The sequence below is a fragment of the Clytia hemisphaerica genome, unplaced genomic scaffold (assembly GCF_902728285.1).
Source record: "Clytia hemisphaerica strain Z4C2 unplaced genomic scaffold, Clytia hemisphaerica genome assembly, whole genome shotgun sequence".
Lineage (NCBI taxonomy): Eukaryota > Metazoa > Cnidaria > Hydrozoa > Leptothecata > Clytiidae > Clytia > Clytia hemisphaerica.
Window position 1 is genome coordinate 2,442,214 of NW_027104338.1, and position 19,221 is coordinate 2,461,434.

Below are 19,221 nucleotides of genomic sequence, written 5' to 3' on the forward strand. Positions count from 1 at the left end.
TTTTTCCCCTTACAATTTTGCCTGTAAACGTCAGTTTTTTAGTCATAAAAACTTTTGCCGAGCCTAATTCGCGGGCCCCCTCTCAAAAAAGTCTTAAAAACCTTCCTACTTTCGAACTAACTACATGCGGTTGCATAAAAGATGTCACGAATCCTAAGGATTGGCCCCCCTACTAAATGCGACTTTTTGGATGATTTCAATGTAAAAACCTACAATCTTACAAAAATGAACAGAAAAAAGCTAAAACATTTTCTTCATTTGTACTCATCAAGAAATATGATTAGAATTATGAAATTCTTCATTGCATAGTGTTTCCATTTGATTTTTCATGTCTACCAAATTTCGTGCACATGATTTTTTTATCTCCTCAATAATCCGCCAATACATTTGTTCATTTTCTCCAAGTTTTTGTTTTTCACGTTGTAACTCTGCTCTTATCTCCTTTATTTCTTGCTGATATGTTTTTTTTATTACCAGACAGGTTGCACATCTGTTTTTTAGTGTTCGGTCATTTTCTATATGTATAGCAGATAAGGTATCTTTTGATTTAGTAAAATTATTGGTTATTAGGCTTCGAACATTCTGACCATTGAAAGAGTTCTCATCATCTGTATCCAACCCTATTTTCTGATTGGCTCGATTAAAATCACATGGTATGCTACCCATCATTTCATTGGCTAAGAGAATTTTTCTGTCATTTTGATTGGTGGAATTGCTTTCAAAAGCAATACCATTGATCGTCTTCCAGACATGGTGTATGATGATGGTAAATGAAGCTCCCAGTTTTGAGGTTTCCTTGTGTACACAATTGAGTCATTAACTTTGCACCTCTCCTGATAGACTTTTAAAGTATAATCTGAAATCAAAGATATGAGAGGTAGTATGGTAATTCACGAGTTTTAGGAAATTTTCGGGAAATTTAGCCTTTTCAACGTTTTTGTAGCCCTCGGGCAAACAAAATTAGATTTTACCATTTTTACGACCCTTAAGCTGGGTGTCCATTGGAAAAAATAAGTTCATCGCGAATTTGTCTGTCGCAAAAAATAAATCCAGACAGATGTCTGGAATTAAAAACCTATTGTTTTATTTGCGATAGTGCGAAAAAAAATAAGCGATGAAAAATGAAAACGTTTTCTTTCTATATCGTTTATTATTTTTTACTTTAGCGAGACTTCGAAGGTCTAAAAAGGCATTCTTAAGGGCGGTACTTTTTCGTATCTTCCGTCTGCCTAGGTACCCCCTCCCTCCCCTGAGAAAAGATTAAGAGTAAGCGAGAGTGTGCCTGAAACCAAGATAGAAATAAAATACTTTACACAGGCTCTAAATCTGGCTAAATAAGAATGTGAGGTTCAAAGTTCGAAAAAAAAGTAGAATGAGAATTCGGAGCAAACTCATAATAAAAATTAAGGCCAGACTATTCAGTTTTAATTTGAAAATCTATCATTTTTAATGAACCAGTGCAAAACCTATACCAACGAAAAAATAATGAAAAAGTAAAGAACCTCATAAGGGAGGGTTTTGTCATGTAGAAAATCTACCCAAAACTTTGACCCAGTACTAAAAATTACCACATAACTTTCGTAATAAGTTACTTATCTTTCTCTATCTTCAAATCCTCTTATCGAAAAAAAAGTTTTCCCTCTGTTTCTTTCTTTTTGTTTCGTAATTTACACGCTTTTTTATAATAAGAATTTTATAAGAACACAAGGCTTAGAGAACAAGAATTAAGAACAATTTCAGAAATCGCTATAAAAATGCTGATTTTGAGCCCCTTTAAAGCCAGTAAGTGCCTAAAGTAAGCATCATAAGAACAGACCAGGTGGCTCAGTAAGTATGTGAAGCGTTCGTCGTGGAATCCTAGGGTCGAGGGTTCGATTCCCAGTCAGAGTCACCCCAACTCAGCGAATGAGTACCATAGATTCGGTGGTCTGATCTATACGATAGCTATCAGGGTGTTTAGAGAAGGTGTGGCGCTCAACCTCAGCATTCGAATTCGCAGGTTTCTCGAAAATAGAAAAGGGGTATGCTCCCTCACTTCTGGCTCCGCCGTTAGCGACCAGAAGAATATACTCGCATTAAAAAGAACATTTTATAGACATTTTAATGTTTGAATGTCGTGAAAAAAATTAAACAGACAGGCCTCGGCAAAACTTACAGATTCTTATAAAAAAGGGTGTATGAAGTTTAACCAAATTCTTTTCCCATTTTTTTTCTTCATTTATATCATTTTTGAAGAATTTCGTTTTCCTTTTTATATATTTCAAACATAATGCTCTCTCCTCTTAAAGTGAAAAAAAAGGACATTTTTTGATACTTTTTAAGGGTGGGATTTTAGAGAAGAAGTGTTATCTTAGCTTTTGTTCCGCGAAAGACACTTCGATAAGAGATTCTTCTAATTGTTTTCGCTCGCTTTTTTTCTTTGTCCGCTTCTTTTCCCCAATTCTTTTATTCGATTATTTCCGTAATTCGAACTAATATACACGCCACTTTTAAAAAAATTGGTGTTTTTTCAGTTCATCATGAATCAATTGACTTTTTGAGGAAAATCATCCTGGATCCAATCGCAGCCAAAATCTAGCATGTAATGCTTTTAGCATTGCTGGGCTTTTTGCTAATTGGCAATTTAATGGTTTAACACTTCCCGAAAAGGCTTTCTTCGAATAAAATAAAATTTCATACTTGTCATTTCGTTAATTTCTAGTCGCGATGACAGCGAAGTTTCTCGGTGAGATCTTTGGATCGAAAATCGGGATCAACTCCGTTTCAAAACCTAAGAAAAAAGAAGAGAATATAGGTGCACAGTAGACCTCCTCTAAATCAATCATCAGGGAAAAAGAAATTACGAAGGGCTTTTTGCCAGATTTCTTAAACCTAAGAGAAAAATTAAAACGATTGAATTGGCTGAAAAATTCAACTTTTTTAGCCACCCAGGGCGACTATGAATACAACGAGAAGTATTATAGTAAAATTCGAATCTCATATGAACAATGCGGTCCTGACAATGTTTTATTCACAAAATCAAAAATTGGTATCCAAATATTCGGGCAATTTAAAAAGTTGGATATTGAAATTATGACAAAATCTGCAACATTGTGTATGTCAGAATGTAAAAAGTATAGTAAATGTCCGTCAGTTGTGTATAACCCCACAACGAAAACTTGCCGTTTAAGTAACTCTCACAAGTGCAGTCGTCACTGTTGGTATAAAATTGTACCGAGAGTTGAATTTTACATTATTAAAAGATCATGTTCCAGCTCTTACAGTACATCCCTGAAGTTCATATATCAATTGTTAAAAACGCCACAGATTGTAAGGATATTCAAAAGAAAGGATGGAAATGGATGGTTATTATCGTCCCTCACATGACTTAAGGTTTAATCTCAAAATTAATACCTTATGAAATTTAGAGTTTTATTGTGGTGGTCATCTTTGAGATTGAGATACCCTTTTTTCATGTAGAGGAATAGTCGATGTTTCCATATGACAAAAAGGCCAATCTCAAAGGCAGAACAGGATTGCAAGATTTCCAATTTTCCAAGACACTTATTTTGAGATTGAACCTTTAGTCATGTGAGGGACGTTATGGGATTTCGACATCCAGTGACCCTTCAACCTTCAAAACTGTTCCTTGTATAAAGTCTCTTATGGGAAGCGGCTGGACTATCATATTGTGTAATGGCTTCGGTGGAGCGACATTCTCCAAGAATTGGAAATCTTACAAAACTGGTTTTGGTAGTGCTTCTGAGAATTTTTGGTACGGGAATGATAACCAGGGACAAATAACGTTGAAAGCTCAAGACTAAACAATCTACTACCCATATTACGATGGTATCAATGTTGGTGACGAAAACACAAAATATAGGCTCAATGTTGGTACATATCAACATTTACATAGTCCATCCTTGCCAGCTTGGAAAATAACAGGGAGAGAAGACGGTGGAAGTTTTTCCAAGAATCCAGTTTTAAAGTTTCGACAATAGACCCCACGTCTAACAGCGAAACCAAAATGTGGAACACGAACACAAACTGCAGACACGAGCATTGGCTAGAGGGAGAGAATGAGAGATGGGGAGGAGTGTACGCATGACTCAGTGTGTAGATAAAGGATGGAGGGAAAGAGAAAGACGAGAAGGGAGGGAAAGAGGGTGGTGTAGATAGAAGGAAGGAGAGAAGGATAGAATGAGACAGAGGGAGAGCAAGAAGGGAAAGAGATCGAGAGGGAGGACGAGAGAACTGTACCTCTAGCTCAGTGTTTAGGGGATAGCGAATTGGGACTTTATCACTTTACGTCATAGTGTGTAGTATTTTGGTTCTTAGTGAATTAATTTGAATATACATCATCTTATTAATTTTGTTTATGATTAAATTTAATTTTTCAATTCGCACCTGAATAGGACAATTTATAATTATCATAAAGAATTAAATTACCGTACCTGACTCCACTAGAAACATATACTTGTCCATCAAAGCAATACTTTCGATCAGTGGACCTAACAACAATGCTAACGAATGAATAACCGTCACGTTCTTCGTTTGTTTAAGCATTTCCTTGTAGTTGATCTCTAGAAAAGATGGAAGAAACGTTTTATTATAGCTTTGAATCATTCTCTCTCCATCTCCAGCCTCATCTTTTTTAGATTTCAGAAAAGTTATATTCCTTTTCCCACTCGATGGTATCCCACATAAAATTGCTCCAGTTCAGGAAATTTTGAGTTATAGAATACGGTTTATAAAGAATTCTTAACTGAAGGGATCATAAAAGTTCGAGTTAAGGAGACATTCGAGTATAATAGAGGTTAGAGTTAGAGAAACCCCATTGTATAAACAGTTTTAAAGAAGGTTCGCGAAGAGTCTAGATTGGTCTATGACCTTCATGACGTAAGAAACAAAGCGTGCATTGCCTTTTTTACCGAATTCCCTATGGAAAACTCTTCGATGCAAAGTCCAAAGTCTTGTTAGCTGTTCACGCAAGGCTAGGAGCTGTAAATCATCTTAACCTTAGGTTAAAAAAATACTCTAAACCACTACAAGCTCAGGGGCTTGGAAGTGGCTCTTAACCTAACTACTTCAATAATCCCAAAGCAGAAATTAATTTTGAAATTTCCGTATATCCAGAAACATCTTTACGGTCAAGTAGCCCTTAGATTTCAAGATAAGAATTCCAATAAAAATCAAACCTTCCTGCTTACCTTCTAATTGACTCTCATGAAAAGGTAATTTCAGTCTTTCAAACACTTTTGCAGCATATCTGAAAATTCCAGAAAAAATCAAAAGGCCTTAAGGCAATGAAGTGATCAAGTCGGTCCTATGAACAATTTCAATTCCTTAATTTGACCAATAGGACACCTTCAGTTTATTTTTGATGATTCATACATACAGTATATATTTTTAGGTCTATCTTGGCTTGGAGCACGAGAACTGAGATTTACGGCTATGCTTCGAGAGATTTTTCTCTTCATCGGAACCTACACGTTTTTTTATAAGTACAAACCATAAAAAAGAACAAAAGGCTTCGATGGCCAAAATATTAAAAACATTTTATGGCTTTGAGGCCTCTAAAATACCACATTTTTTAGAAATATGAACAAAAATACTCACAAATGGTGAAAAAAAGAACATTTTGAGAACATTTTTAGCCTCAAAACTCAAAAAATTAAGAACATCCCAAGGCTTTAAAAAATTTTGGATGTTCTTAGAAAACGTGTACATCTGGGTGCAGTGGTGAATATCAACCTTGGCTTCACAAGGCTCACAAGAGTCATTCTCCACTCAGTGCTGAAACAGAACTCATTCTAGGTTTTCAACGGAAGGTGTCATCTCCCTTTAATAAATGGGAAATCGAGCTATGCATTATATACCACCTGTCGCAGAGTAAACATTACCCATTTTTAGTACACATTTTACGTCTCTTGAAAGCTTCTTTCTTATCCTTGTAGCCCACAAGAAAAACATCAAGTAAACAAACTCCATTATTGTATCAGAAGTCCTATTATTCGAATTTTTTTTAGTGGGAACTAATCCCCATTTCCCATCAAAGGGAAAGCCTCGTAAAATACTCTCTATAATTGCAATCTATCTCTAATTCGAAGAATATTTTTGATCACTTGAAGATCGAATTAGAGAGAGTCAACTGTACGGCACTAAATAGTATTCTTACTCTTCGAAGCTCATCGCTGACGCATTCTTGATCTTCTTACATCTAATGGCAGCCAACACAAGTGAAGGGTCTACATGACGTATAAAGACTTCCATAATGGCGCGATAACAGTGTAGTTTGATATTTGGACTGTTCCCTATGAAAGCAAAGATAGATTTTAAAGAAAATTCAAAAGGAAAACCAAAATATTCGAACGTCTTAGTCTTCTGATTGAAAAAAAAAAGGTAATATTTAACACCCCGAAATGACTAATTATAAGCGAGTTTATGTATTCGACGGTATAAAGCAAAGTTGGCATGTAGCCAAAATTGCCGTCTACTTTGATTGACGACGATAAAAACACAAAAATACCGTCGTCTGTATAGGCGAGTTAGGGCAATATAGAGCCGCACATCAACTATCGACTTTGTTTTTCGTCGACTTCACTTACCGTCACCTTCGATATCCAAAGATACATAAACTTGTTTCAATCTATTGGATGGGAAATTAAAAAATATCCCATCATAGACTCGGAGAACAACGAAATTCAGTTATTTGCAGGACATATATTTTTAAGTCTCTCTTTTTCTTGCCTGGGAAAGATTGAAGCTTTGGATCTTAGTCTAAAACCGACTGGTCTTCTGTAGTGTTACTTTGTTAAGAAGATGTTTAAGCCGCCTGGATATGCAAAATGTTGTAGAGGAAGAAAATATTTGATAGAATATGAGGAAATGAGGACTCTTACCTAACAATTTATCAGCATAATCACCCAAGAAATGACAAGCGGTTTCAAAACTTTTATATTTCAGCGGTTGCACTGGTATCTTTCGGATAAAATCTGACATTGGAAATCCATAAAATTCAGAAGATTGCTCCACAGTCGTATTTCCATTAAAGACTTTCATATGGTTGTCTCCATTGGGATGAATTTCATTTTCCAAGTACTTGTAGTTGGAGTGAAGTGTTTTCAATGAGAAACTGTCAAAACAAAGTCTATCTTTCACAAGTATATCACTATTTTCAGTCTTAGTATGTAGTGGATTATCTTCATTAACTTCTTTTTTAATTTCGGATTTTAAAGTCATTCGAAAATAGCAACATGAGACCGAAATGATATTTTTAACATGTTCAGTCTTTTTGAATACTTTCAGCATTGTAGACGCCAAATCACCACACGTGTGCAGCCCAATAAGGGTGCATTGGTTTGAATTGTTTTCTAAACCAATCAAATCAGCTGATACCGTTTGTTTATTTTCTAAATCAATCATATGGGATTGTTGGTGAGACTCATTGTTTTTTAATTTTTGATCAATCAGACTGTCTTTTTCATCCTTTACAGTATCACCTCCTCCATTTAACATTCTGTTCTTCAAAGTTGTATTGTTATATGTGGAGTTATCTTTCATCTCATTGTTTTCTTGACCAATCAGAAACGAGAATTCACCTGACGTCATATTCAAATGTATCTAAAATATAAAGAGCTTATTATTCTTAAGTCTTTCATTGGTATTTTAGTTTTATAAAATTTAAGTTTGGATAATTGACATAGAATTTTTTCAACCACCATCGGGTAATATTATAGCATCCTATTATAAGAAGTTTACAATTATTTTGGTCACCAATTTAGAATGCTTATTAATTACCTCTTTTGCAACATGTCGGACTTTTCCTTCTTTATCGAGAAAAGAGCCCTGAAAATCGAAAAATGAATAACTTAAGTTATTAAATTTCCTAAAATTTTGGGAGAATTTACAATGGAGCAAAGACTCATTATCTTCCTTAGAAAGAAATATAAAGCTTTGTGACGAAATCTACAAACAATATAATGTTTAAAAACAAGTTATAAAGTAATCAATTAAAAAATCATACTGCTTATAGTCATACCTTTTCCCGAAACCTCCTCAACTCTTTTTCAATTTGCCTGAAAAAATATCAAGAGAAAAAACGCATCAATTAAATTACAAAGGAAGAAGAAAAATTCTAAAAGAATAGTGAAGAGGCATTGCTTTCTCCAGGAAAAAAATTAGAATGGGAATTCACCACGCTCTGAAAGCTTTTACACCACCAAGAACTCTGAGGACTGAAATTGATACCTACAAATCATATTGTCTGGCAATAGGTAGCTGCTCTTCTGTTCTTTCTACAGCTGTCACATTACAGCCATATTTGTAAGCCAGGACTCTCGCCATATGACCAAGACCTGATCCTACATCCTAGACAAACAAATTATAAATGAAAGTATTGAAACTGTAAGTCAGGTGAGGTCCATTGCAATCGAAACTATTGGGAAATAACGGGTGCAAAATTAGTGCAAAAATATTGTTAATGTATTTTAATTGGACTACTCTAGAAAAAGCACATACAAAAAGGGGAACCACTTCTTTGGAAATCTAAAAAGCCTAAAAATCATCAGAGCTCTAGGAATTGAATCTCTTAAAAATTATTTAAAAATTATTTTCTAAGCATTCTCATATACAATAAATTGCTCAACAACATCATTAATTTGTGTTCTAGGCTAAATTCAAAATTCTAAATGGAAAGATAAAAAAAAAGAGTTGCTGATACTCACCACAACATTTTTCACCTTCGTCCTTTCACAAACATGATTGACCAGCTGAAAGAAAATAAACAAGCTAGATGCTGAATGGACCTACCAGATGATGAAAGTTAGATAGCAATGCGAGGAGAAAAATGAAAAAAATCAGTTAGAAAATATAGCGTTTAGCGAAAATGCATAACGCAATAAATTCATCATTGATTGTTGATGGGTGGAGAGGGAAGGTTTGTAGGGAAAAATAAATAGAAAGTTCTGGTCGCAAAAATTAGTTTTTTTTGACAATTGAATCATGCTTGATGGTGAGCATTGTTATCAATAATGTTTGTGTGTGAAAAACATAGAGATATAAGGAAAAATTCAATGAAAATCTGCAAAAACTGCGATTTCCGGCATTTTCAACCGGAAACAATTGTTTTCTCAAAAATCGAACTCGGCCATGTTTTGAGCATTGCGAATACGCATCTTTCTGCAAAATCAGAAAAAACTAAGGATGAAAATTCGAGAAAATGTCAAAATACCGGTTTTCCAGAATTTTTTTTTTGAAAATTGGGCTCTGTCACATTTTAGGTATTGTCATTTTGCATCGGTGTGCAAAATTTCATAAAAAATATAAAGTACAGCTTGAGAAATTCAAGAAATACTGTCTTTCCGGCGAAAATAGGTTGTTCCAGCGATTTGTAAATAGTTCCGGCTTCAAAAATCAATTTTATTGAAAATAGCGCACCGCGCTGAATCTAAAAATAGATTTTATTTTTGACATAATCATTACTCTCGATGTATTTGTACGAGTTCCAATCCCATCAACCTTTGCGTTAATCTCTTTTGCACGTTAATTGTATCATTTGACAAAAGATATATAACAACTTGCACGTATCTTTAATTGAGCCGCATTGAATTGTGGGATTGCAACTCGTACAAATGTCAAAAAAAGTGAAAAGTAATAATTATGACGTATGCGTTGCGGAGCGCTATTGAAACATGCTGGATGGTGGGCATTGCTATTAATAATGTTTTTGAATGAAAAAACAACCAATCATAAGGAAAAGGTCCAATGAAAATCCAGAAAAACGGCGATTTCCGGCAAAAATTTTTTCTCAAAAATCGACTCGCCATGTTTTGAGCATTGTTATTACGCATCTTTAAGCAAAAAATAAGAAAAAACTAATGATAAAATCTCGAGAAAATGGCAAAAAACCGGGTTTTCCGGCATATTAAATTTTTTCCGAAAATCGGACTACGTCACATTTTGGGCATTGCCATTTTGCATCTTTGTGCCAAACATCAGCAAAAAGTAATGAGCCAATCTCGAGAAAAGCTGGTAACAGACGAACGGAAGGACGGACAGACAACGGTTAATTTATAGGACCTCCAGGTAGGTCCAAAAAAAAAATTATTTTCTCCAATTTAGAGAGAGTTCTAATTACAAAGAGTGCCCATAGTAAGACCATTGTTTTTTAGTTCAAATTCCAGGATAATTTGTATATAAAAAGTTGAGAAAGGAGCTCTCATTTGGACGGTCAAAAGATTTGAGTTAAGAAAGCCTTCAAACTTGGAGAAATGACATGCGAGTAAGATTCTTCACTAGCAACTCAAATATTCTAAAATAACTACCGTACCCTATCGGGGTAAAAGCTCTGTGTAAAATGCTCTAAAAATGTATATCATATGTAAGAATAATATTTATTTGCAGCCCTGTATGAGTTAATATCAGAAAAAGAATGATATATACATCAGGTAGTATGGCCAACTCATGTCTTTTCTTTGGTTTGATATGTTTCTTGAAGACATCAGCAATCTCTTTTGGTAGTTTTGTTGGATTCTTAAACTCTTCTTTTTGTTGGCGATTCAATGAAAGTCCATGACATGTTGCAATGAATGAAAGAAGGGATAGTGGCCAAACAGACCTAAAAATAATTTTGATCAAACTTATGAAAGTCAAAAAGAAATAAAAAGTTAACGTGTAGTACAGGTTCTACCAGATTAGATGGAAATAGAAAAAAGAAAAAGAAAACACATGGTTTGTAATAAAAAATAAATTTCATTAGCAAGTTTAAAACCTTTTTCAGGTTTAAATTGTGCCAGACATTCAATAATAAAACATGGTATGGGTTTTACGTCAGTCTATAATAGCAGGGGAGTTATACTCAAATCTAAATAGCAAAAAGCTTTTTGTTGAGCATGACCAGGTAAAGAATACCCCTAAACTTCTAAAAAACATTTAATTGTGTACTTGTAACTTTTGTGTGCTGATGAAAGAAGAATATTATTAGCTATATCATCTAATGTTGCTTCTTCAAAACACTTTCTCCATGCCTCAGGTAATCGTGACCATAAATCTTGTGTAAAAAATTCCTGAAGGAAAAGAAAATGTGAAAATTAAACAGTTACATTCTCATGTGCACACTTTTTTCTTCTCCAAATTATTGAATCAGAGGCAAAAATAAATATCTGTGTGTTTTGTTTTTTATATGAACAAGCTCTCATGTTCTTTTAACGCCCCCTTACAATAGGCTAAGCTAAACTTACCTCTTTTTTCTTTCCTACTCCAACAATACAATGCTTACATAGTTGACACATAAAACACATTGACAGAAGTATTCCCTATGCAATGTTTACATCAAAATCTGCAATAAAGTGGTCTATTCTTCTCAGTGGCCTTTGTGAGTCACTCCATCGGAAAGTCTTCTCGTGTAACTTATGGCATATCCAAAAAGGACATAAGTTTGGCGCAAAAAATTGGGGGCCTCATTTATACTTTAAAAGAAGCGTATTTGGATGTAGATTTCAGAACTGCCTGTTAATAAAATTAGCTTTTAGTCTTTCTTGAGTAGTTTGAGAGAAAATGCTTTAACTTTTTATTGCAGTACCCAGTCTTATCCCGGTCTGACAACCCAAGTCAAGTACATCAGAAACATACAGAAATGTTTACACATGGACTGGATAAGTTTTCACGAACCACCAGCATAAACAAAAGCTGGATTTGGCCAAAAGTGGCTGAAATTGGACCTTTAATACAATTTTTTTAGTGAAAACCATAGTTTGCACCCCCCCTTTTTAATAGGGGGGGATGCCAACTTTCTGGAGGGCCTTTGTAGGGGGGGTACCGAGATCTGCCGAAAAAACTAGGGGGGATGGGAATGTAGGGGGGGGTCAAATAAAAAAGGGGGGGTTTGGAAATTTTGGTCAATTTTCTAATCAAATACAAATTGTCACAGTTTATGTTTTGAAGTAAAAAAAATATGTACTATCAAAACAAAACACAACTTGTTGATAATTTTGCTGGTAGGTGGGAAAACGAGTTTCCTTCGAAACGGATTTTCTGTAAAAAAAAAGGGGGGATAAGATTTCATTACAAAAGGGGGGGATGGGTATATAGGGGGGGATGAAATAAACCTAGGGGGGTTCATACCCCTCTGCAAACTATGAAAACTATGGTAATTCTGTTTGGCTATATGAAAAGCTTATCTATTCCTTGTCAAGACAGTTTTTATTTGAGATTGGTTGCCTTATCCAAAAAAAAAGACTAAAAATCCACGGTATCAGCCCCCCCCAGAAATCTGAAGGGCACCTAGGCCAGGTTAGTAGAGGGGCGCTAATGCCTTGCAATTCTTTGGGGTTACCTATTCATTAAGGGTACCTAGCTGTCTTGATGGAGGCTCTGGGGGCTGGTTATATTTTCCAAATCGAATATTTCAAAATATTTCAAATTATTGAATTTTTTTACCCCAGCACCTAGTTTCCCATCCAATTTTTCTTTCGTTTCCCATCACGCCATCTTTTGCTATATTTTTCTAATGTGATTATTTTGATTTACAGCCGCCATCTTTATAGCATAACAACAAAGCTTATTAGCAGGCATTCATGCGTGAGCATGATTTTAGGAATGACAAAAGAACAAAAAGTGTCAATTCAAAGAAATTATCTGCTGAATAGGGGTACCTAACTCAAAGCAATTTTTCAAGGGGACCTAACTCGTTGAGGGCACCATGCTTCATGGGGGCACCTGAAAAGTGGGCTGAAACCATGAAATCTTGACATGTCATTTTGTTATTTTGTGTCATTTTGGTCAGCTAAATTGATTGACGCATTTTCAAAATTGTGTGTTTCCATTTCAAGAAAAGACGCGCAAGTCATCAATGATGCAAGAAATCAACAAAAGAAACCAATAAAAGATCAAAGAGAAAAGCCGTAAATGGGAAAAAATGATTGTTCGCCAATCTTGGGGATTTGCCAAACTCAAAATTAAGTTGCCGGGTTTCATGAGTTTTCATGTGGTAAGACTCCCCAGATTGGGCAACATGAAGAAATAGAAGAAAAACTAAAAATTCATATTTTATTATCCAATTATGGCGATATCAATTGTTTTATTTTGTCCAATCAAAAAATTGTTGTATGATTGTTTAAAAAGAAGCGCTTTCATGGAAAGGGTGTATTTTCAACAACAAGAATGAGAGTTACTTGAATCAAGTTCAAGATCCCAAGGCAATTGATTAAAACTTGAAAACTTGAAATGAAACATGCCTGATTGCTAAATCAGCCAGAATCAACCAACCAAATTTTGTCATTCAATTCCCGTGACGACACTTCAAAACTCAACATTTTCACAAAAGTTGTCTTTTTGATTTCCCAAACATTCGTCTAAAGCGTTCACTTCCACAATAATTTATGTAATTGCAATTTCGGTCAGTCCACAGTCGGCTTCAACATATACACGTGTTTTTATTTACGTGACCGAAGTGCCTACTACAACAATCCGGGGGGTAAGTGGCGAAGCAACACAGCAGATCATTCGTAAAGTAAAGAAATATCTTTTAGCATTGACAATCAAATATAATATATTATACTATATTTCCTTAATTCAAAAATCAAAAATTTATTTTTCATTCACGAAAAATAAAAATAAAAGAATAATGAATTAATATTACATGCTAAGACGCCCCCGTCTTTTACTCTCGTTTAATTTCTGATCTCGGAACGTGCAAAACGCCCGTCCGCCCAATATCCACCCAATCAGCTTAAATTCACTTTAATTGTCCTTTGACTTTCAAAAAATAGTACTTAAAAATTATGAATTTATAATAATTACAAAAAACAAAAAGTTTGATACTCCATTAGTGAAATATTCATTAAATTCCTAGTTTCAATTTTCAGTGGGCGTTCTTCTAGGGCTTCGTTTATCGCGCAATTTTTGCGTCACACAAACTTTCTTGGTCGCTCGTAATAATTATGCATTGCCAAATTTGGTTCTCCATTGGCAAGTCAGGATCGATGGTGACGTCACCTAAGCATAAAAAAGAAAGGATTTCGTCAGTTTTAGGCATATATTAATTTGCGAGATATTCTAACTCGCCGCGCGAGCGCACTTTTCGTAGACTAGTCGGAAGGCTTTCTTTTACTCGCGGGATTGATGGTAACTTTTCATCTTCGTTATTTTTTAAATGAAGCACAACCGAAAAAAAATGAAACTTCAGAAAGTTGCGTATTTCCAGTGAGTAAACGATTCTGACAATTAACAAAATTGATGATGATGATTTTTTTTCGGTCAGGCAAATGTCTCGTATTGGGGGTTCTAGTCTTGACCCCTAAGCCTACGCGAGATTGAAGCGTTTGGGTAAATGAGACAAAACTCCAAAAAAGCTGGTGTTTTGAAGCGCTTCCGTGCGATCGAAATATCGCTGTTTGTGACGCACTGCTTAGAGTGCACAGATACTCACGTGTGTTCCACTTCACATTTTTTTCATATTTCGATTTTAAAAGCCTACTCCGTGCGAAAGAGAAATCATGTATTTTTTAATACGCCGTTCATTAACTCCAGTCATATCATGTTTTGTCAGATAGTCCCAAGTTAGAGCAGTTGACGGTAAGCATTGTATTGTTGGAATAGAAAAGAGAAAAAAAGGTAAGTCTAGCCAAGCCTAATATTTGTCAGCTGTCAAGGGGGGGGGGCTAAAAAGAATGTGAGAGCTTATTTGTATCAAAAACAAAACACACAGTAATTCCAAAGCTGACAGAGGCCTCCACATGAGTTCACCGTTGGCTGGGTGAGGGGTTAGGGATGCCTCCCTGGTTATCAGTTGGATGATGCAAACACAAATTATTTGTGATCTCAGTACAGTGGCATGGCCCAAAGCCAAAGCAAACCCCACACCTAAAAAGTTCATTTTCATTTTGGAGGTGGAAAATTCAAATTTTCGGAAGCTTCAAAAGAAGAAACACTTACAGCCACATATGAGTTTGCTATCCATTGATATTCATTCAAAAACATGAAAGCTTGAGTCAAGCATACTTTCATTTGATTATAAACCAAAACATTTTCTTGAAGTCGAAATGAAGAAACACGTGAATTCAACCCTTCTAAGTCCGCCATATTTGTTTATTTCCTGATATTTTAAGACCCTGTCTACTCGGTAACCTTTAAACAGTTAAGGCTTCATCTAGATCGGGATTCCAAAGTTTCTATGATTTCCGATACGTTGATTCTCTAATTCGATCTTCAAGACTACAAAGGATCAAGAATTTTCGAATTACAGAAAATATATCATACTAGTTTCTAGCTGAGGGACCAGGGGGGTCAACCAAGATCCAGATACCAAACCCAGGGTCGGGGGGTGGTGTCAATTATTTGTTTTTTCAAATTTCAAAAAGTCAAGTTGGTATCGATACCAAAATGAGGGGGTGGGTCCCCCTTTTTTTGAAAATTAGGGATTCTTTAAGTTGGTATCGATGCCAAAATGAGGGGGTGGTCCCCCTTTTTTTAATTTTTGCTGAGTTTGAAATTGGTATCTGACTTAAAATGTTGTACAATGTAAGTATAAAAACTTATTTGAATCGTTTACACTATACCCTGATTCCATATAAAAGCATTCTTCATTCTATAATTGAAATTAAATTTTTATTTAACTTTTGCTGCTCTCAATCCTTTCAATCAACCAGAATTCATTCAAAACTAGAGTTGAACAAACTGAATCAAGTCGTCAAGTCTTAGCAGATCTTAGAACTTTTTTGTCATCATATAGGCTATGTTACAAAGACTAGGCGTGCCTAATACAATGAGTTTCTTATCTACGAAAGCATCCACCGAAGGAGGACTTCAAAATATCTGTTCTGAAGGCACGTTCCAGCACGTTCTACTGAAGATTGGGACCAGCTGGAAAAATATGGTCTGTTCTACTGAAGATTGGGACCAGCTGGAAAAATATGATCTGTTCTACTGAAGATTGGGACCAGCTGGAAAAATATGATCTGTTCTACTGAAAGGGGACCAGCTAAAAATGATCTTCTATGAAAAATAGTCTGATATCTTATATTTATAAATAACGTGTCTAAGAATTCCTATCTGTTCTGAGGGAATTAATCGGGGGGGGGGGTACTAGGGCAAAATGTGGGTCGGATGCTCCGCTGGTCGGTACCTTTTTTAACCTCCACGAGTCCCAGGTAGGGTCGCAAAACACCAAAAATAAAAATAGTCCTCTAGGGTGCCTATTTTTTAGATAATTTGTGGAAAAAGTAAAATTTAAGAAATTTTGGAATTCAGTCCCATTCAGGGTCACTTTTTTCGCAAATTTCGAGTCCCACGTAGGGTCCATTTTTCGAAACTCAGCGGAGCACCCCCGTCGGTCGACAAGGGTAGTACCCCCCCCCCCCGGGGAATTAAAAAAGTCCTGATGTGGTTGCCTGGAGTGGCAGCTGAAAATTCTCCATCTGTTCTACAAAACATCTGGAAATTGTGGATCTGTTCGAACTGTTAGCTGGAAATTAAGTTTCTGTTCTTAAAAGTCCTTCAATGTCAAGCTGGAATTTAGCGATCTGTTCTTATAAGATTTTGTCAGCCCTGGTAGATAAGAATAGTTAACTCGCGTAAAATCAATCGCCTGGTAATTTCGCATCTGTTCTGAAAGTTTTTTTACCTCCTAGCTGGAAAAATATAACTGTTCTGAATAAAAATTTCTCGCCTGGAAAACGAGGAACTGTTCTTAATTTCGTCGAAATCCTTCCAGCTGGCAAATCAGAACAGATATTGGCAAATTTTAGGTCGGTGGCTGCTTCTGTATCTAGTCTAGTTTATCAACTAGTTTTATGAATTTGATACATTTTGTAAATTTAGTTCAAGAAACTTAATTTACATTGTGTTAGAATGAGAAAAATTTGTTTTCATTTTCAGGAGTCTAAAGTGTGGTACATAATATAAGTGATTAATAAGAGGAATGTCCCGGAATGTTCTTTGAATAAAAACATCCACAGATTTTGTTTAGCGTCCCTTGTATGCAGTATCCTATGCATATATCTTCTCTTTCATTTTTACTGATTGCCAATTTTATTTTTTCAGAAAAATCGGGATTTTCAAGTTCGTATCGATACCAATTTAGGGGGGTGGGTCCCCCCTTTTTTAGAAAATTGGGGTTTTCAAGTTGGTATTGATACCAATTTAGGGGGTGGTGGTGTCTTCTACTTTCAAATCTCGAAAAGTCAGGTTTTTAGGCCCTGGGTTGGTATCCTGGACCCTGACCCCCCCCTGGAGGGACCAAAGTTTTAGTTCGTATTATAGAATGATTCGGATTTTAATAGAGGACCGAAAGTTTTTGCCACGATTTTCCGAAATTCTACAAAAATTTTTCTAAATTCCGAAATCTGGTTTTCTACTATTTTTCGTCATTTTGCCTAAATAAATTTCACAAAAAAATGATTTTTCGAGCACAGATCCGGAAATACTTACAAAGACTTATAACCAAAACAAGACGTCTAACCATTGTTTCACCTTAGTTAGATCTCATCAGATAGCTAGTTATTGTTTTTCTAATACAATAAACTATATCTACAGGGTTTCCGCATAATTAGTGAACGAAAACAATCAATTTTGCCGCGTCAGCAATAAAAACAATTGTTTTGCCGAGTCAGCAAAAATAATCAATATTAGTAATTTCTCAGAATTTTCGTCGAAATTTTCAAAATGGCTGAAGCAGAAAAACTTTGATTAGAAAATTAGAAACTCTGACTTCGTTCTAATCTAAATGAATGTGAAAATGTTTTACTGGCAATCAAATCATCTTCGTAACAGAAAGATACAAATTGAAGTTTTATGATATGGGCTCCTCTCCTCAATGCTAAGGAAACCCGACAGCCTGATATATCAACATCAAACTGCCTTCATCTACAGTTTGATCGTCAACAACTATTGGAAAGAAAGAATACCAAAGATGATCAAATGATGAGCTCAAAGACTTTAGACCTTTTAAACTTTTGAGACGACCTGGCCTACAGTACAAAAGACAGATGATTAATGAACTAATATGTTTGAATGTTTAAATCATTTTTATGGCTGATCACTTTTCTACTTAACTTTGGTGTTTGCAAAACTTGCAGATATTTGAAGCTCTAAAAGGCTGATTACATAAATGTGAATGAATTAACCAATCTTGAATTCGTACTCTTGACATTCAATTAAATTGATTGGAAACTTGAAATATTTTTGGTATTTGAGGCATATATAAAATACATAAGATTGATATTTTAATATACCTATATGTTTAATATCGATATTGGAATGAAAATAAAATCATGGTATAGACACTCACTAGAGGGAATGTGATATTTTACGATGGACTTGAACATAACATTTTTAAACTCTATTTTAAAAACATATCTACGATAAAACTGTACTTTTGGGTACCTAGCTTCCCCTCCCCCCCCCCCCCCCTAATAAATAAATTCGCCTATCTGGCTTATATCCAAACCCCCATTTATTTAGGTACCCAAGATAGAGTAGTTAGAGCCTTTTATGGACCTTATTTTATTAAAAGTTTTAAATTTTTCTTTTAAAACAAATTTTGTGTTAATCATATTTTTTTGAAAAGATAATCAATGTTTGGGTCAAAGACGGATAATTGAATTAAAAATTTAAGAATTTTTTTTCACCAATTTTCAATATTTGATCCAAACTTTGAGGATTCTGACATAAATTTTAACAAGTCTCCTGTTATTTTTAATGCCTGTTTGATCATTGACTTTTTATGACAGCTTTTGATAAAAAGTACAGCCATAAAATGTGAAAAATTTATGAAAAAATGGGATTGTTTTGCTATCACTTCCTATTTAGAAAAAGTACCTTAAGACTAATTGGGAATCTAGACTAAATTCGCCAATTCGTTCCTGCACTCGCCAAAATAAGGTTTCCCGCCAAAATTAAATTTTTGTTTCCTTGCCTAAATAACCTGAAATTCATCAAATGGCCAAAATAAAAAAAAATAGAAAGATTCCGCTTAAAAAAATTTAGGAAGCTCGCCAAAAATTAAGAAAAATTCCCTCAAGGTATTGCAGAATTTGTCAACCATTTCAATCAAGACCAAAATACAAAAATACTTGTAATTTTTTGTTAACAACTATCAGTCTCGGATTTGTAAAAAACGTTGGCACAAATGAACAAAGTACTCAGATGTACATATCTTAACCAGGACCTAGTTAACTGGCAGAACACAATCTAATCAAAATACAAAATCATTAATTTATTGTGGGTATACTGAGAAACAACAAA

General features: G+C 35.0%; 1 protein-coding gene across 2 annotated transcripts in view; it reads right to left on the reverse strand.

Annotated features, from left to right (window-relative positions):
- LOC136817907 (methyltransferase-like protein 25B) overlaps positions 1-15,083 on the reverse strand; it is a 29,040-nt gene extending 13,957 nt beyond the window's left edge. Inside the window, exons 1-12 of one of the 2 annotated variants that reach the window (XM_067074244.1) lie at positions 14,914-15,083; positions 10,924-11,045; positions 10,423-10,597; positions 8,706-8,750; positions 8,234-8,349; positions 8,021-8,057; positions 7,780-7,827; positions 6,882-7,602; positions 6,158-6,293; positions 5,190-5,248; positions 4,434-4,562; positions 2,680-2,770 (exon numbers count right to left, since the gene is read on the reverse strand). In XM_067074244.1, the coding sequence (XP_066930345.1) occupies positions 2,691-2,770; positions 4,434-4,562; positions 5,190-5,248; positions 6,158-6,293; positions 6,882-7,602; positions 7,780-7,827; positions 8,021-8,057; positions 8,234-8,349; positions 8,706-8,750; positions 10,423-10,597; positions 10,924-11,045; positions 14,914-15,060 (1,815 nt within the window). In that variant the 5' untranslated portion in view covers positions 15,061-15,083 and the 3' untranslated portion in view covers positions 2,680-2,690. Of the gene's footprint in view, positions 1-2,679; positions 2,771-4,433; positions 4,563-5,189; positions 5,249-6,157; positions 6,294-6,881; positions 7,603-7,779; positions 7,828-8,020; positions 8,058-8,233; positions 8,350-8,705; positions 8,751-10,422; positions 10,598-10,923; positions 11,046-14,913 lie in introns of those variants that run through there. The other variant, XM_067074246.1, reaches the window with a different exon arrangement.
- Positions 15,084-19,221: the final 4,138 nt, after the last annotated feature.